The following is an 18,419-nucleotide window of genomic DNA, read 5'->3' as shown; positions in this document are numbered from 1 at the left end:
CGCACTGTGGAAGTTACACAACAGCCATGATCTCCTATTGGCCAAACGATACATTTATTGTTATGATGTTTCTATGTAGGTTTACATTTTTAATTGATAAGCACATGCTGGCACTTTGCCATACCTTCAGTAGTCTGTATGAAATATGAGCAACAACAGAATTGAAACATTGATCCAATATTTGGGTCATATACGAATGTCTTCTGATTTTACATACAAATCCATGGAAAAAACTTTTATTGTTCATAAGTACAAGACAAAACTCAATTACAATATGTAATAATAATGAACAGTACCTTTATGAGGTAGATGTAAGACATTAAATTCATATTTTGAAATACTGTATATGATTGCATGTACTTATATGTTACATTAAGTGAGAATAACAGTAGGTTTTCTTACCGCATTGGCCTTTGAGTTTGATGGTATAATCAGCTCTATTGTGTTTAACTGCCAACAACAGGCAGACATGGATTGTACAACTTTAAATGCAAATCAGCCAGTTTGCCAAAAGCAATTAAAAAAATTCCTACATTGCCACATTGTATCCTAACTTCTTTAGTAAAAATTAATTCTTCACAATACAGACAACACAATGATGCAGATGATCAACACCATCCCATTTTATCTTAGTGATCAAAAGTATACAGAGGCTTACACAATAAAAAAATATATCACTTTAAATAACAGCAGAGCTCAGAGATTAACCAGAAACTAAAATAAAACGAAGCTGAATAAAATCCCTGACAGCTTGTTTATCGAACAATTGTCATTATCATTTAATTCAGTGGGAAAAAGAATCATTAGCCTCTCAGCCCGACAAGATGCAATGTTGAGGCTGTGATTAGTGTTTTTATTGCCACATTTCTTGCAACTCTTCCTTTTGTATCTTTACATAATCTATCAGACAGCACAAACCAACAAAAGTGTGTTTTATATATATATATATATATATATGTACTAAAAAAAAAGATAAAAAAGTGGTGGGAGTGCTTTTAAAAATAAAAACTTCCTTATAATAAGATGAGACAGGGTGCCACCTGATGGAGGTATGATATAACATGCATTACTTTTCATTAGCCTTGCACTGAACTTATTGTTTTGAAATCTTTACAAATTAGTATCTACATCTGTTTTTTTACAATGTGGTAATAATTCAACATTTCTGCTCTTGTTCCTACATTAAAAACTTTCTGCATTATCACAACTAATACTACAAATGTCTTTTGATACATTTCTGAACACTTCCCCTGTGTTTCTGCCTCCTCCAGCATAAGGCACCTTCCCTCCTGCCTTTGCACATTTAGTTGGAAATTTTTACAAATAAATAACATTTTCATCTAGGTGTTACATTAAAATCAGCTTTAACTTTTTACAAATAAAAAAAAAAAACGGGATTTAAAATGTTGAGTTCTCTTTTACAACAAACAAAAAAAAAATACATTCAGCGGCTGTGGTGGCCTGAAGAAGTTGACGGTGGCTGCAGTTTCTCAGACTTGAGATCTTTGGCTTCCGTGTCTGACGGGGAATCTGAGTCCTGGGCCTGCTGCTGTTTCATCCACATGTCTGCATACATGCCTCCCTTGAGTAGCAATTCCTCGTGTCTTGGATGGAGAGAAGGTGAGTCACTATCGCTCCAGTGAGCAAGAGCATGTACTGTATGGTTGTCAGAACAATAGATCAATAAGGCACACTTACCGTCCTCGCTCAGCTATCCGGCCATCACTTATAACAAGAATCTGGTCTGCTCCGATGATGGTGGACAACCTTTTATGTAAAAACAAAACAAAACGAAAGGACCCACACAACTCATCAGATAAAACCACTGTCTTCTTTACACAAATTAACAAACTTAGAGGAGAAAAGGCCCAATAAAACATGGCTCATTTACCTGTGAGCGACAACAACTGTTGTCCGATTGGCACAGACTTTAGCCAGTGAGGCCTGGATGTTGCGTTCTGTTTGTGTGTCTAGCGCAGAGGTGGCCTGCAGAGAGACACTATCTGTTAGAACAGCTATGACAGCCATTCAGTGTTGAATAATAGTCAAACATGGTGAAAGAAGTTGTGCAATAAGTTCTTTCATTTAAGTAAAAGCTGAGCAGCAACTGGTTCAGTTTCTGTCTGCTTGTCCACTCAGATGTCTCACCTCATCCAGCAGGATGATCTGTGGTGCTTTGAGGATAGTTCTGGCAATGGCCACCCTCTGCTTCTCTCCTCCACTCAGCTTCAGACCTCTTTCACCCACCTGCGTATCATAACCTGAAAAAAACGAGGTAGATGGTAAAAAATAGCTTGTGCAATATAGGATGAGATCTTACAGCTGCTCTGCTTTCAGATAAAAAAAAATTTAAAAAAAATTGCCAGAGGGTTAATCGATAAGTTACCTTCAGGGAAGGTCATGATTTTCTCATGGATATCAGCAGCTATAGCAGCCTCCTCCACCTCCTGGTCAGTAGCAGTGATGCGACCGTAGCGAATATTATCTCGGATGTTGTCGTTGAAAAGCACGGTATCCTGGGGAACCACGCCGATATGAGCTCGCAGAGATGTCTGCTTCACCTGAGGAAGGACAATGAAGACAAAATAATAACTAGTCCGCGGTGAGCCTATGTAAACACACACGGTCACATACAGCTATATTAAAGGCACTATAACTATTGTGCTTTCATTGCTCTTGGTAATCTCAAAAGCAAAATAACCAGGGGCTAATTTATACTTGTAGCAGTTTAATGACTTCATTTGCACATGAAGTGATTTACAGCGCCTTGTAATGCGTATGAGGACTTGCTGTTTAGCTCTGGTGGCACTATATCAAGCTGTCCTTCTATGTCACTGATGTTTGCTCACATTGTGAAGCTTCAAATATTAAATTTAATAGATAATGTATCACATGGACATTGTGAACTCAAATGTAATTATTGTGGCCACAGTTCATAATGTTGTTGAACCTACCAGGTAATATTTATTCATGTTATTCTGTTCACCCCCAGCACATACACACTGCGCTTGTCACTCACTTTTGATATATCCTGGCCGTCGATGCTAATGCTGCCTCCCTGAATGTCATAGAAACGGAAGAGCAGTCGAATGATGGTGCTCTTCCCAGACCCTGACGGTCCAACCTGGGGTGATGAACAGAAAGCAATGAGGATTCAATCTCAGGAGAGAAAGCATAAACACAGTCAGGGCTAGTGAGCAGAGGGCTGACATTTGCTCCTCAGACTTACCAGGGCGACTGTTTGTCCTGGCAGGACAGTGAAGGAAACGTCCTTCAGAATCTCCTTGCTGTAAAACAGTTTAACATGTAAATGCATAGTCTCGTAAAACTCTAACTCGGCTCAAGAACTTAACACATCATAAAGTTTTACCAAAGCCATTAAAGCAAATGTGAACCAACCCATTCGTGTAGCTGAAGTAAACATTCTCAAACTCCACTTTTCCCAGTTTGTAGAGAAGGTTCCCTGCATTCACTTCATCTTTCACCTGCAGAGGGAAACGAAGACAGAACATTTTAAAAAGCAGATCATACTACAGGACTGAGGGTGTAAACACAGATGTGTCAGTTTCACGTGTACCTCTTCCTCTTCTTCGAAAAGTTTAAACATGTTCTCCATGTCAATGAAAGAATTCTGGATCATTCTGCAGTAAAAAAAAAATACAGTCAACAGTTAACAACAAGAACAGGCAGTAACATACAATTCAGAGAATTAAGGCAGATGGATCCTTGCTATGCCTCTTCTTACCTGTAGTAGGTTCCAAACCAGTTGAGAGGGGTGTAGAGCTGGATGATGTAGGTACCGAAGAGGACAAAATCTCCAACCTTGGAGGATAAGAGGATTTTTTCAATGGGACGAAGTAACACATGGAATAAACTTTTACCTATTTCAAGACATCATCTTAAAAGTGTTCAGTTTCGTCAGTGTGGTCAGTACCTGGAACTTTCCTTCAGTCACAAAGTAGGCACAGAGCAGGGAGCCGGCCAGCAGGCCTGTTCCGATGATGGCGTTCTGTGTTTGGTTGAGGAAAGCCAAGGACGCCTGGGTCTTCCACTCTGACACCTACAACAGGAGGAGACAAGAACAATCAGACGCAGGACTGTATAAAAATTGTAATAATGGATATATATATATATATACATACATATGTATAACAACTACAGTCACTGCTCCTTGTATAAATGCAGACAACATGCTGTCAAAATAATCTCCTACAACAACAATACTCTGTTTTCATGATCTGCTTGAAGCAGACCACTGACATTTGTCTTTTTCTTGTTCTCTTTATTTTGAAACTAAACCATAAAAAAGAAATAAATAATTCTATTTCCTGCATCCTGGATTTCTTCTAGTGGCTGTGTTCAGTATTCTGCTAAACCAATTAACCAATTAATTGGTTGTTATGAATAAATACCTGATATTTTAAGATGGTATCCTCGAAACGGCCGACTTCATAGTTCTCTGCATTGTAGTATTTTACCTATAAAAAGACAAAAAAAAAGCATGTTTCTTGGAATTATTTTGAAACGTCTCCATGATCCAAAAGTCAGCTGGACAACAAAATGTTTGACGTACCGTCTCAAAGTTTAACAAAGAGTCCACAGCCTTGGACTTGGCATTGTTGTCCTGCAGATTCATGTCTCGCCTGTACTTGGTCCTCCACTCAGTGATGATGATGGTCAAAGCTGGTGGATACACATGTTTTATTTGGGGCTATGTTCAACTTCAACTTTTTTTTAAATCATTAATCAGTGGCAAAGCTATGGTTCAAAGTGTGCAACTCACTGAGGTACAGGGCCATGCAGATGAAGATGATGAGGCCGAACCAGGCATTGAAATATGTGATGAAGTAGATGATAGAGATGACAATATCAGCGATAGTAGGGAAGATGCTGAACACTATGTAGCTGTGAAAGAAGAAGGGACAGTTGAGTCATTGCAATAAAAATTTGAGTCCAGGAAAAACTGTGGTCCTGCTACATATATCTAAAATTTCCAGTTGATAATCCAGCATCACATCCTGTAACATCTTACCTGAGCAAGCTGTTAATGGAGGAGGTGCCGCGGTCGATGCTTCTCAGCACGTCACCGGTTTTGCGGCCCAGGTGCCAGCGCAGGGAGAGGGAGTGCAAGTGGGCGAACAGACGCACCTGGACCACGCGGTTGGTGAACTGCTGCACCCGGATCCACAGGAAAGAGCGCATGTTGCTGACAAACCCCGAGGCACCTGGGGAGAGGCAAGGATGCGGGTGCTACTATGGTCGTGTGACATGTGATTTGAGGCGGGGAATCAATGTGCAGTATCGCCTTTGTACATCTTTTGTGACAGAACAGAGTCACTACATTATCCATCCAGTCCAGTCTTACCTGCCCCTCCGCCCTGCAGGAACTTGAGCAGGACATAAATACACACTGTAGTGGCCACAGTGTACCAGCTGCTGCGATTAGTCAGTTCATTGACTGAGAGAGGGATGAAGACATAAAAGGTAAATTAGAAAAAGGTCAGGTATTTGGCTCGAAGATAAGGAGATAAACAAGACGATATACACGGCGAGTGAAATTCTGAAGGCGTTCTTTGACACCAGGGTATTTTATATTCCTCTCTCTGGCCCTCTGGAAGCTCAGAAATATCAAGAGAAGGTTGGCTCAATTTTATCGGATCACACGTCCTGAGGAACAGTGATGTTGATGAGTCTGTCAACAAGCCTCTAGGTGTATTTTCAACATTATTCGATGGCATGTTTTTACATGGCTCTTGAGGCTTTTCGGGCCTGTGGTTCAAAGTGAAATAATGAAAACCACTATTAGCTCGGCGCAGGCAGAAACAGGACGTTTCGCTTGAGAAGCAGCTCTGAAATAAAACATTTGAACATTTGACTCTACAGGGCAAAATAAAAAGATATGTGACTCACCAATGTTCTTGTAGTAAATGGGTACAAAGACATTAATAGCCCTCTCGACTCCCAGCAGCCCTAAACAGAAGACGACCAGCAGCTGGAGGAAGATGTTTCCTCGGGGCCACATGTAGGGAACAAGCAGACGCACCTTCTTTCTGAAACCCTGCCAGGTAGACTGGTTGTCCTGTGTTCTGCCCAAAAGACTCTGAGATAGAGAAACACATTAAGTGCCTAACACAGCACCGGATAGTGTATAACAGCAGAATACAGGGCGTCCCAGGTTTTAATGTTGTGAGTTGTGCATCACTACCTGTCCACTGTTCTCTACATCCCGCTCATCTTCATTTATCAATAGCATGTACGGTCTCCGTGGCAACCCCGGGGCTTTGAGACCAATGAAGAAGAGCAGCCCGGTGCCAATGTAGCGCATTAGCCACAGGGCAAACTGCACCTGAGGGGTGCATAGACAATTTAAAACAGATCAATATGGACACCACATCGCACAATTTAATGGCTGTAAAACAGTCGTGCATGAGAAAATGAATAATTTGATAGCTGCACTAGATGTGTCCTTCACAATAAAAGGACAGCCTCTGAGTAACTAACATCGCTGTGTTATCATACGAGTTACTGTTATCAATTATACTAATATTTATTGTAGGTTGCTCTTAAAAAAGGGGTGGAAATCTGAGGAGTACCACTGCATATTACAAACAACATTTTAAGTGAAGGGCAGATAAAATAATAATAAGAACTCTTTAAAAGTCAAGAGTGAATAAATGTCAAGTCATGCTTAGTTATACAAACACAAAGTTGAACCTCCTGCAACTGACTCATTGTGGGAGGGACTACATTTTGTCTTATGATTTGATTGGTTAACAGTGTAGCACTAGGGATCTGAGAGTAAGACCTGGAAATGACTCAGCAAAAAAGGCTTTAGTCTTATGCTCTACTGGTGTTTTGCACTTTTGACATGCAAGCTTGTCTCGCCTCGTTAGCAGGGTGGATACTTTGTTACACCTGAAACACGAATGGCTGCATAGCTTTGAGCAGAGTGACTCATAAGACATGCATATCTTTGATAAATAACTAACCTTTGGCTCGTTGGACTACTAAAACACACATCACTAAGATTATAAAATACTAACTGTGAAAGGAGTTTTATCACTATGCAGAATAAGAACATACACTATCAGTGCATTCTCATAACATTAGAGAAACTAAGTTAATAAAGCTTATGAATAGATAGAAAATCCTAAATACAAAATCTTGAATAGATAGGAATGTAGATAAACTGCCATTCACAAGCTGCATGCTAGTATAGACAACAGTGGCTCAGCCTGGAAATAGTGTTAAAACATCACACCAAGCACTGTTGAGTCTGTCTTTTTCTATTTTAAAAAAAAAGGCTGAAAAAAATGAATCTTCTCTTACCTGCTGTTGATTGTTCTCCAGCGCCCACCACCAGTGAGGACTGTACCAGGAGATGAAGGCTAAGTTCTCAGCTGAGAAAGCCAAGGCCCAGAAGAGCAGGAGGACCGCGCTGTGCCCCCTTGACCGGTCCATCACCAGGACCCTGCGTCTCTCCACCCTGAGCAGTGCTATAGCCCAGGCCCAGGCCAGCACAGAGAAGCAGCCATACAGCAGCACATAGCCTGGGAGCTCTCCTCCGCTGGCAGCCCGCCACACTGTCCCACTCAAAAACTGGAGGAGGAGAAGGATCGAGACGGCCTGCTGAAAACCATAGAGGCGGGAGCGTGGGATGAACTTGGGTTCCATTGCTGTGCCATATTTCTGGTAGAATATGCAGTGGATGGTGCCGAGGAAGAAGGCGATGGTGAGCAGGATGGTGGGGACCAGCGTGAAGTAGAAGCAGGGGGAGATACCTTCATCCACCCAGGTGTGGGAGATGGAGGAATTGGCTTCGCAGTAGCTCTGCAGAAACACCATGGCTGGAGCTGGGGAGAGACAAATGATTTCATTAGAGATGTGAAACAACCACTGATTAAGTGCAAAGACAAAACAGCTTAAACCTCCAGAACGCAGGAAACATGCTAAAAAATAAAATAGAGCCTTATAACTGAAAATATCCTCCAAACAAAGCAAGAGTCCCTCTCTTTTAGATCCAACACACACTTGGCTGTCTGTCTGCTTGGCTCTGTTATATTTGGCTGTGACTTCACTGACATTTAGTAGCTGAGTCATGGTTCACTATTGCACCTGCTTTTGCTGCTGGTTATAAATCACCACCACACAACCCATTTACCAACCATTATCGGAATGTTTGCCAAATATGGTGGGCAAAAACACTTCATACGAATGACAATTTAAGTGTAAACTGTTAGTATACCTACTCCAATACCATGCACATTGACAGGCCAAATGCACAACAAGCAAAGGAAATGTAATACTGTTATATGCTATATAATTCAGCGACTATAGACATGAAGTAACACGCTGTTGTTAGTTGTAACATTACCGTATTTACCGGGTTGTTGTTGTCAACTTCACACGTACTTGAAGTCAATAACAGAGGCTACTCCAGAGAAGCTAGCAAATCCGCTACGAGCTACTAACTGTTGAATAGCTTACCCGGCTATAAACAGCTTTAACAACAGTTTCTAACGTGCCTGACAGCTGAGAGTGAAAGGCATACACAGTTAGGTGTCTGTAGTCATGCTGCTGAAGAGGTTGTCCTTGTAGCGCGTGTGTTAAACAACAGCTAATCCATGACTCGGCAATCGACGATTTACACAACAGCGTTTGACTACACGGCCTGAACGTCAGCGCCCTCTAGAGGATCACAGAGAAATCGATTTTAGCAGGCAGGAAAGAGCAACATGGATACAGTCCATTAATAAGCCGGGTAGACCTAAAAATAAAGAGAAAATTAACAGTGGTGGAAAAAAATATTAAGAGATTTTACTTAAGATAAAGTAGCAATGATGCAGTATAAAAATACGTTATTACAGCTAAAAGTTCATAGTTTTACGTAAAAGAACAATAACTATTACCAGCAAAATGTAGGGATTAAAACTGTGTCTCTCATTTTCACTTTAAATTACATGTACATCATTAACCATACATCAGCACTGTTATAACTATGAATGACATACGTCTAATTTCATATCAATTGGACATGTTGTGTTATGGATTGTAGGAACGCTGATCAAATTTGGAGCCGTGCGAACCTGCAATGTCACAAGATGGTCAGTAGATGGCACTAAATACAAAGGTATGATAAGAGGAAACAACAGGCTCAGGTATGAACAATAGTTCATAAAACCCCACGACCATAAACACAAGTGGCGAGGAAAAAATACTCCAAGAGATGGAACATAATTACAATGCGTGACATGTTATTAACTGCTAACAGGGTATCATTTTACTCCTATATTAAGGCCAGTGAATGAGTGATTAATGACATTATAGCAACAAAACCCCTGTGTGCCTCTTCCACCAAAAAGACTCATTTTCAAATCAAAGCGACATATAAAGAACATCATCTTTCAGTGATGGGGGGGATTTAAGTTTAGAGCTTTTCCCATCAAACTGTAAATTCAGGGTTTAGTTGAAGGAAGGGAAGTGACTCAAAAGCCAGCTGTCGCATCTGTCCTTCTTATAAGGATAAAGAAAAGACTCTTCAGGAGAAGTGTATGTGTGTATATGTACCTGTGTGAGGGGAGAAAAAAAGGGGGAAGTACATCCTGATGGAGTGTGTGAAAGAAACAGAGAAAAAGCCAGAGCGAAAGAGCTTGTGATCTCTTGTGTGAGCTTACACACACACACACACACACACACACACACACACACACACACAGGCTGAGATGGGAAAAAGGGGTAAATCTTATCATTTAGAGGCTTCACAATGGGCATAAAGAGCTGCTAATCTGCTTCATCTCCCTGGTTCTTTTGTGCGAGTGGAAATGGACCGTCTGTCCATCGGCTGCTTGTCACCCCGCTCTTTTGTCCCCCCCCTCCCGTGGATGTGATGGCCTGTCCATCACAACCCTCATCTCTCTCCCCTTTTGTGGGCGTCTACCTCAGCATACAGACTCAGTTGGAGCCCTTTAAGTTCGTTAGGTGTGTCTTTTCATGTATTCAATCCACCTTTTCTCCCCTTTCTCCTTTATGGTTCTTTGTTCAGTTGAAACTGCTTGACACATATGGACGGGAACAGGCGGGGATAAGACGGATGTGTATGCCAATCTAATCCGTTGATTTAGTGAGAAAAGAATATTGGTGGTATTAGGAAAGGTACGTCCAATCTCATTAGTACTAAGGGCGATCAATAAAGCTTTCGGTTCTGTTGAATGTAGCATTCATTGAAGGATTGGGCTTTGTGAATTCAGTTCTTACCACAAGCTCACTGGCAGATGACCTTTGCTACCTTTAATACTCACAAATCACCCATGATTTATTGTGTGGTAGAATGGGAACCAAAGCAGTTCTATAGAGGATATAGGCTGGCAAGCATCTACCTTTGCTGCAGTGCTGTTGAGCAAATTTCCGTTAGCTTCCATTTTCCATCCAAATATAGAGACTAATAAGCCTCATTTTCAGAAGGACATTCACATCCAGAATGCAACATGGGATGCAACGTTGAATCATATTTTTTGGTTAGGATAAATAAAGGCTGCTCTTGCGTTATATAGATATGTGAAAGAATGATGCGACGTTACATTCAGGCATATGTCGAATGATTTTGACATATGTATTCATGCACACAGCTTCACCCTCTCCACGATTGTCTGTTTTTTGAAGAGATGAGCTTATCTGCCGGAGACAACCCACGGTTAAGACACATACAGAATTTCCTGTAGGAAATTATGCGCCAAGTTTGTGTTTTAGACATCTGGTCTAGACTCTCTCACTGACCCACACACTCATGGTTTTCAACCTGTTTCATCATTGTGGTACTTGAGTGAATGGACCACCTACAGTTTTTGTGCTGAGTTCACTCAGATTTTTTTATGTGAGGGGATAATGAAGAGTCAGATGCTGTTATTTTTGATACTTCACAAAGGCCTTTAAACAGGTGACTAGCTTCTCAGCACACAGGGCGGACGATCTGCAGCTCATGAGATGTTCCAAAAAAGCTTTCCACTTGGAAAGACTATCCACTTGGCCTACTGAGCTTGACATTGTATCTTTGAGTTTGAACTTGTACTGTCTGACCCTGGCGGCCCACTGAGAGCAGTTCAGCCACTTTTTCCTGCTGTGAAGAGAACAGCGCAGGGGATAAGATCTGCTGTCAAACCGCTCTTGACAAACACAAAGGGGTTCCCTCCACTGCTGCTGAACTGCACCCTCGCCGCAGGAGAAAGGCAAAGGGGAAAGCAGGGCTTGGAAGCAAAGGATAGAGAAACCAGATTGACTGTCCACTGTCGTCAGTGTGTGGGTGAATCTGTCACAGAAGCAGCGTGGGCTAATTTTCGAGAAGACGCAGAGCCACAAACTGACCTATCTACACGCTGGACTGGAAAACTAGCACCACCTTTCTTCTGCACATGATACATGGAAACACACACACCCTGAACAGTAATATAAATATAGATATCCTACAATACTCTGCCTTGGGCACTAGAGGCAGCCCTCACTGGAAGATGCAGATTAACGGTTCATCAATGAATAAAAGTGGGTTATTGTGTATTCCTCAGACGTGCAGGCAGCAGTGCGCTATTGCACGATACTTGCAATTAACAGCAGAATGAAATATGAACTTGAAAGGAAGTATTTCAAGGTGGCCGCCGTGCTGCACCAGAGACTATTGTACATCCATACTATCCACACAAAGTCTGTGCTTTACAGACAGGAAAACCACAACACCTTTCTCCTGCACACAACTCCAACAAGGAGGGATGCTTTCTGAAAACCCGTGGACAAAATAGTCTCATCATTATTTAATCGTCTTGCCACAAATGTTCAAGGCACTTTAAAAATATTGCACCAAAAGCCACTTCATAAATTGAAGCCGCTTAAAAATGAGCACTAAGCTGAAAAAGTTTTAATTCAATTAAGACTGTATTGTGACACGGTCCAGTCTCCACAGCTTTGGTGAGGTTGATGCGTTTGACCTTGAGATACTTTAATGCCACTTCTGCAAAAATCCACAACCCTATAGAGTGAACTGCAGTGGCTTTATTATGGGCATGGCTGCTGCTGCTGGACATCACGGGTCTGCAGTAACTAGTAAACCGCATTGCTTGTTGGGTATGACCTAAAGAACATGGAGTCAGCCCCAACATAGAGAGCTGTTTTATATTTACACCAAGGGAATAATTAATTAAGGGTCATTTTATTGGATAAAACCGCATAAACTTCCACATGAAAACTGAAAAAATAAAAACATCTTGAAAATAGAACATCAATACATTCTGGAAGTTCCTCCATTGTTACAGTAGGTGACGTCACAGGGGTCATTCCAACACCGCAGCCTGAAGACACACAAATACATTGGTGCTCTTGCATTCACATCGTCGGATCGTTGCACTAAAACCCAGTATTTGTTGTTGTGAAAGTATTCTGTGAAGTATTTGAGAGGCATCGCTGCGAGGACACAGCTGACACATAAAAGTTGACAAGGTAAGGCTTTACGGATATTTCATTACAAGACGTGAGGCTTTTGCAACAGCTTAACTAACATCTGATATGTACAAGGCATTTCATTTGCACTGTATATGTCTAAATCAATGTTTTTAACATTATAGTTTATATTTATAGTTTAAAACTGTTGCTTTTCTGACAACACCTTCTCTAATGTTATACAGACTGTCAAACCAAATCCATCATGCTCAGTTGGTCGGACTGCTGCCTAAAAACGGCCCAGAGTGTGGTAAGTTACTATTTTCTCCATCTCAGTTCATTATTTTTTTAAAATGATGTACTTGACAATGCTCTTAATGAACAAATGAACTAACAAATCTATCATCTTCTCATAGGTTAACAGTCTTATAGAGCTCGTAAATCCAGAGCCCATCCAGAGAGCCTTGGTCGGTATAAACTGTTTTGCAGCTTCTGATGACAAAAGTGACAGGTGAGTCCTGCAAATAGCTTCAAATATAAGTTAAAATATAATCAGCACTCCACATTATTATATTTTATTTCAATTGCATAAAAAAAGCATCTAATGATAAGTCCTTTGTTATTTTGTTTGCATTGCATGATGCCTGAATCAACTACTGTGTGTGCAGCGCTCAAGAGGCCGCCACTCCAACACCCGTGGTGACGTCCGCTGACGCTTTGTTGGGCAAGGGAGACTTTCAGGAGAAGAAGTTCCTGGATTTGAGAGACACTGGGTTACCTCCTCCGGATTATGAAGTGGCCTGTTTGATGTCCCAGCCTCTCAGCGTGACGCCATGCGACGTCCCACTGCCTCCAAGTCCTCCACCTGCTGATGCTGCACATCACCACTTAAATGAGAAGACGTACCTTGACTTGTCTTGCTATTTCACTCCAGTTGATGACAAAGTACCAGATTTGATGCCCCTGGGTCAGCTGGCTGATATTCCGCTGCCTCCAACTCCTGCACCTGTTGATGTTGTGTTGGACGCTGAAGGGGAGTATCCTGATTTGACAGACATCGGGTTTCCTTCTCTGGATGATGAAGTGGCCTGTGTGATGTCCTGGCCTCTCAGTGTAACGGCGTGTGATGTTCCACTGCCTCCAAGTCCTCCACCTGCTGATGCTGAACATCACCACTTAAATGAGAAGACGTACCCTGATTTGCCTTGCTTTTTTACTCCGATTGATGACAAAGTACCAGATTTGATGCCCCTGGGTCATCCGGCTGATATTCCACTGCCACATTGGGTTTCCTTCTCTGCATGACCATGATGATCAAAAGCATCACCTGCCTCAGGAGGTTCCACTGCCTCCAGGTCCTGTACAAGTTGACCTTGCAGGGAAGATATACCCTCATTTATCCTGTATTTACTTTCCTTCTCTGTATGTGACATTGATTGTGAAATTTCAGTCACTTCAGAGAAGATGTATATATATTTCACTCAATCATATATGAGGTTCACTTGACCATTTCTTGTCTCTCGTTTATGACTTATTTGATCGTTTTATTTTCTTGTCTGAAAATAAATCATATCATGAAGATTTTGTCTCATGTTTTAACAGTGAAAGGTAAATTAAAATCCTCTGAAGGTGTAAACACTACTTAGAAACTTTTTGCTCATGTAAATAGGTAGCAACGAATCAAAGAATCAAATGAGGTTGTCAGGTTCTTTCAGTAGATATTTTCATAATCCTAGTCATTCTAGTTTTACTTCTACTTGACTGTGTGTTACATAAAGTGACAGTATTCATACCTGAGTAGAGCTTTTGGGATATTCTACCGACCTCTGCTGAACAAAGTGGCACTGCAGCTACCAAAAAACTCAAAGCTGAGTAACCACGGACGGCAGTAAACAATACACGTGGCACGTAAAACATGTCTTCTAAACAACTCGGTGGATTACCAGCCACTAAATCATCCACAAAAGGAGCTGAAAAAGATCAGAACAGGGCTCATTCGCTGAGAAATAAAAGCAACAAAAGCACAAGCTTTTCACTTAAATTTCAAAAGCTGCAACGGTGGCTCAAAACCAACAACTGCCCTCCTTAACCAAACAAACAAAAAAACATCCATCAGGTTTAAAAGTTGTGTTAATTATCACTACCTCACCAGAAACCACCTGATGATGTCCTCTTTCTGGGGTGATATGATTGTGACTGTATAATCACCTGAACACTATTGGTCAATCACTGTGTAGGAGGGGCCTGTTGTAGCTTTATCAGGTGTCACACACACACACACACACACACACACACACACACACACACACACACACACACACATATAGGGCCTAACATGATGCTGGACCATATTCAAATGCATGACATGCATGAAAACACGGTGAAGTTATATATATATATAAATTCTTCTAAATCTGTCTCACCCAGGATCCTGGTTTAAATCCTGGTAAACACGTTCACATCATCAGCATTCGCAGTAACAGAGTTTTCCCAGCACGCGCAAAACCTCTCCATGAGACGTAAAGGCACACTTAGTGTGATTTATTCTTCACAACTTTGAATAATGGAGTATGAAGCGAGGAGTATTAACTGAAATGGAAGCGCTTCCCCCGAATGATCTCCCACCTAAGACAGATTAAGAAGAGGAGGGGGCACCTTCCTGCATGGGTGGCTCCACAGCCTCTGACTTCCACATGGCTTCCACACACACTCTGCCGGGGAGCACGGTGTCAATTTTAAAGGAGCATCTCTTTCCTCTGGGCTGGAGGGTGACGGATAATGCTATTGTGCATTACTGAGAGGGGACGGCCATCCATCATGTCTGTGTGTGTGTGTGTGTGTGTGTGTGTGTGTGTGTGTGTGTGTGTGTGTGTGTGTACAGTATATGCATGTGCTGATTGTATGCAGGTAGCGTTGCTCTCCTCCGGGCTGTAGTGTGGTTATGGAAGGAGGGGGGTGGGGAAGGGAGGGGTGTGTGTGGGGGGGGAGGCCTTACGGGTAGATGCGAGGCAGCCAGAGCATCTGGAGACAAGGATTCTCACTGGTGTCAAGCGGGGGTGGGTTATTTATTTGGCTGGGGGTCGTGGGAATACTGGAAGCATCTTCTCGCTGATGAAGAACTGATGCTCTCAGACACTTTGCAATGCCAGTGGTGGTGTGTGTGTGTGTGTGTGTGTGTGTGTGTGTGTTTTGTGTCAAAGGCTACCCTTCTAACACCAGATGTTGTCATGCAACTAGGCTGATAGGTATAAAGGAGGGAAACACAGTAACGCAGGCGTATATATACTGTGCCTGCACACACGGAATATATCATTTCATATTCATGAGTTACGGTAACTGTTTTTTAATGGAAACATTTTTGACAGTGCCACTAGTCAAAACTCAGCAGGAGACAGGACTGTGCAGCAGGAAGGCTCACATTCTCTCCAACTCGTTCGCAGGTAAAATATCAAGTTGAAAAAAAAAAAAAAAAAAAATCATATTTTGGACACAAATGGCTGGAAAATACAGGTGAAAGGCAGAGCAGAAGCGAATTTATATGCGCATAATTTGCAAAAACCCTTTTGTATTTTCACTTCTATATGAATCTGAGAGGCAAACCACTCATTCTTGGCGAGGTGCGGCGAGAGTGACACATAGTGTAGTTTGACCTGCTGAACTTACTCTGTTTAGCATGCCATGCTCTCTGGGGCTAACATACAACACCCATGCTGATGCCGTTCCTGCAGCCACCCTTGTTTCCATAACAACTAAAGGTGAAGGAGACAGGCCTCCAGCCAAAAAAATAAATAGATAAATAAAAAAGCAAAGCATCCTGATTGGGAGGACACATGAGAACTAAACCAGATAATGTAAAGCAAGTGCACAAACAGGACCATCCATACAAATAAAAATACACACATTGTTGTCATTTCGCACACTCATCCTGCCTGCACCAACCCCACCCGCCCGCCTCCTCCTCCTCCTGTTGTTTTCCCACCACAGGTGCGTTCGGAGGAGAGGGCAGGTGGCGCGCGCTCCCCTCTGGTTCCGTCCTCTGAGGGTTATTACTGTAACAAATAATCCCTCGATGACGCCAAGTCCAAACAGTTGCAAAAATAAAGACGGGATATTGATTTGATATTTTACAGCAGTATTTTGTCAGTGGATTCGGCCTCTTGTTTGTTGTTCTTTCCCTGTGTATATATGGAAACTGCGGCACTGCGTCTTTGTGTGTGGCCTTGGTCATGGGAGGAAGGCCTTTTGTATAGCTTGCTTATTCTACGACGATGTGTTCACTCGCCTCCATGCTTGTGTCCCAGTGGTCTGATGCTGTTATGTCTCCAAGGGCCCAAACTGTAGCTTGAGAGCGACTGATAAGGAAATTGAGCAGGCCCCTTTCCTCCCTGCTCTCTCTGGCTATATACAGAACGATTGTTTTACATTTGTATACAGTTTATTTTCTACTTTTACCTGCCTTCTCCCTCTCTCTAAATCACTGCATGAATATTTCTGGGTGCAAGGACTTGTGGGAGCACGGTAGCTTCAAGGCCAATGCAACGGTGAGATTCACCCCTGCGATATAATAATTCAGGTGAAAAACAATACCGCACAAAAATGAGAGGAATGCACAGAGATAAATCTCCAAAACACCTTCTGCAAATTTCCCATGAATCTACCTCCATGACATCGTTCGGCAAGAGCCTGAGTGTGTGCCAGTGCGTGTGTGTGTGTGTTATTATGAAGAAAGTTGTTTGTGTGTGTGTGTGTGTGTGTGTGTGTGGGGTAAGATAAAGAAAAAGAGAGAGGGATTGCTAAGTTGGCGGTTTGAATGATGTTTAACTGGAGCTCAGCACAGCTGAATGAGGCTGTAAATCCGCTTTCTCCTGGGTGCAGTTTCTCAGAGCGTCGCGGTACAGAACTATCACAGGGAGAAGGATGTCGCCACATTACAGTTGCACACACACGCACACACAAACACGCACATGCACACACACTATTTCTACCTCCTACAAGGCATAAAATATAACCCATACCATCAACAGCAACCCACTCAGAGGACTTAGGATATACACAGAGCACAGAGCTCCATCCCACATTAACCAAACACAGAGAGCTCTCCTCTTGAGGCTTCTCATCCTCACTGGCCTCACTGGCACATAATCTTCCTCTGCCACATCCCTTTTTCCTCACAGCTTACACTGCTTATGATCAAATCATGAAAACAGAGTCAAAAGAAGGGAAAAAAAGCAGCACAACAAGACTCTCACTGAGTGACGACTGCAATTTCATGCCATAATGGAAATCAGCATTGTGTATAAAGAAAATAAATGATGGGAGTATTTTTTAAATTTCTTTTTTTGCAGTTCAAATGTAACTATGACAGGTCTAAATGTATGATTACAGATATTTTTTTATTTTTTATATATCTGTAATGTCACTTAAGGGCAAATAGCACCAATTTGAAGCCTTTTAAGAGGAAAAAAAAAACCTTCCATGCATTTTCATTTTACCTTTTCATTTGCTGCTGCCTTTCTGCCAACATCACACTGCAGTGTCCAACTTCTTCAAAGAGGAAATGTGGCGGGTGTTCCTACAAAGCTGCTTTGTAAACATACGTTACTTGTGGAGCTAATTTGATTCAGATGAGGAGATTTATGTGCAGAGCCGAGGAGATGAGGGAAGTTGTTGTTTTTTTTTTTCTGAAGGGTAGAATCGTCAATTATTTTGGAACAGATGGGTCTCAAAGTGCAATTGAATTTGATTATCGCCTCAATGGAATACATAATGAAAGAGCCCTAATTTGAAGAGAAAGTTATGAGAAGGCCATTTCAATTACTCCACAAACTAAACCGAGGTGCCAGCCTCACACCGCAGACTCAGGCACTCGGATGATTTTCTATTTCTCATTTTCTGTCTTTCTTCCCTCCTTTAATGACAGCACGAGTGAATCATGATGAGCACAGCTGTTTATTTTTTTTGCTTGTTTCTGAAATCTGCCCCCAGCTGCATTCTTGAAA

At 42.0% G+C, this 18,419-nt stretch overlaps 1 protein-coding gene across 4 annotated transcripts; it reads right to left on the bottom strand.

The window, feature by feature from the left end:
• Positions 1-80: 80 nt before the first annotated feature.
• Positions 81-8,581, bottom strand: abcb6 (ATP binding cassette subfamily B member 6 (Langereis blood group)). 4 transcript variants are annotated; one of them, XM_022768398.1, is made up of 20 exons: positions 8,375-8,581; positions 7,330-7,853; positions 6,206-6,346; positions 5,911-6,100; positions 5,366-5,458; positions 5,033-5,225; positions 4,784-4,905; positions 4,574-4,683; positions 4,413-4,478; positions 3,935-4,060; positions 3,746-3,822; positions 3,578-3,641; positions 3,400-3,485; positions 3,230-3,287; positions 3,020-3,124; positions 2,387-2,561; positions 2,149-2,261; positions 1,892-1,986; positions 1,699-1,767; positions 81-1,604 (listed from the first exon to the last, which is right to left on the bottom strand). In XM_022768398.1, the coding sequence occupies exons 2-20, from the start codon at positions 7,843-7,845 to the stop codon at positions 1,445-1,447; spliced, it is 2,559 nt and encodes an 852-aa protein (XP_022624119.1). In that variant the 5' UTR covers positions 7,846-7,853; positions 8,375-8,581; the 3' UTR covers positions 81-1,444. The 4 variants fall into 4 exon arrangements, with proteins under 4 accessions (XP_022624119.1, XP_022624118.1, XP_022624120.1 ...); XM_022768397.1 differs by having other exon boundaries at positions 8,384-8,581; XM_022768399.1 differs by having other exon boundaries at positions 8,488-8,581.
• Between the last annotated feature and the right edge of the window lie 9,838 nt (positions 8,582-18,419).

The sequence above is a fragment of the Seriola dumerili genome, unplaced genomic scaffold (assembly GCF_002260705.1).
Source record: "Seriola dumerili isolate Sdu_G_001 unplaced genomic scaffold, Sdu_1.0 BDQW01001556.1, whole genome shotgun sequence".
NCBI classification, from domain to species: domain Eukaryota; kingdom Metazoa; phylum Chordata; class Actinopteri; order Carangiformes; family Carangidae; genus Seriola; species Seriola dumerili.
Note: the sequence above shows the minus strand (reverse complement) of the source record. Positions and strands in the feature narration are given on the sequence as shown.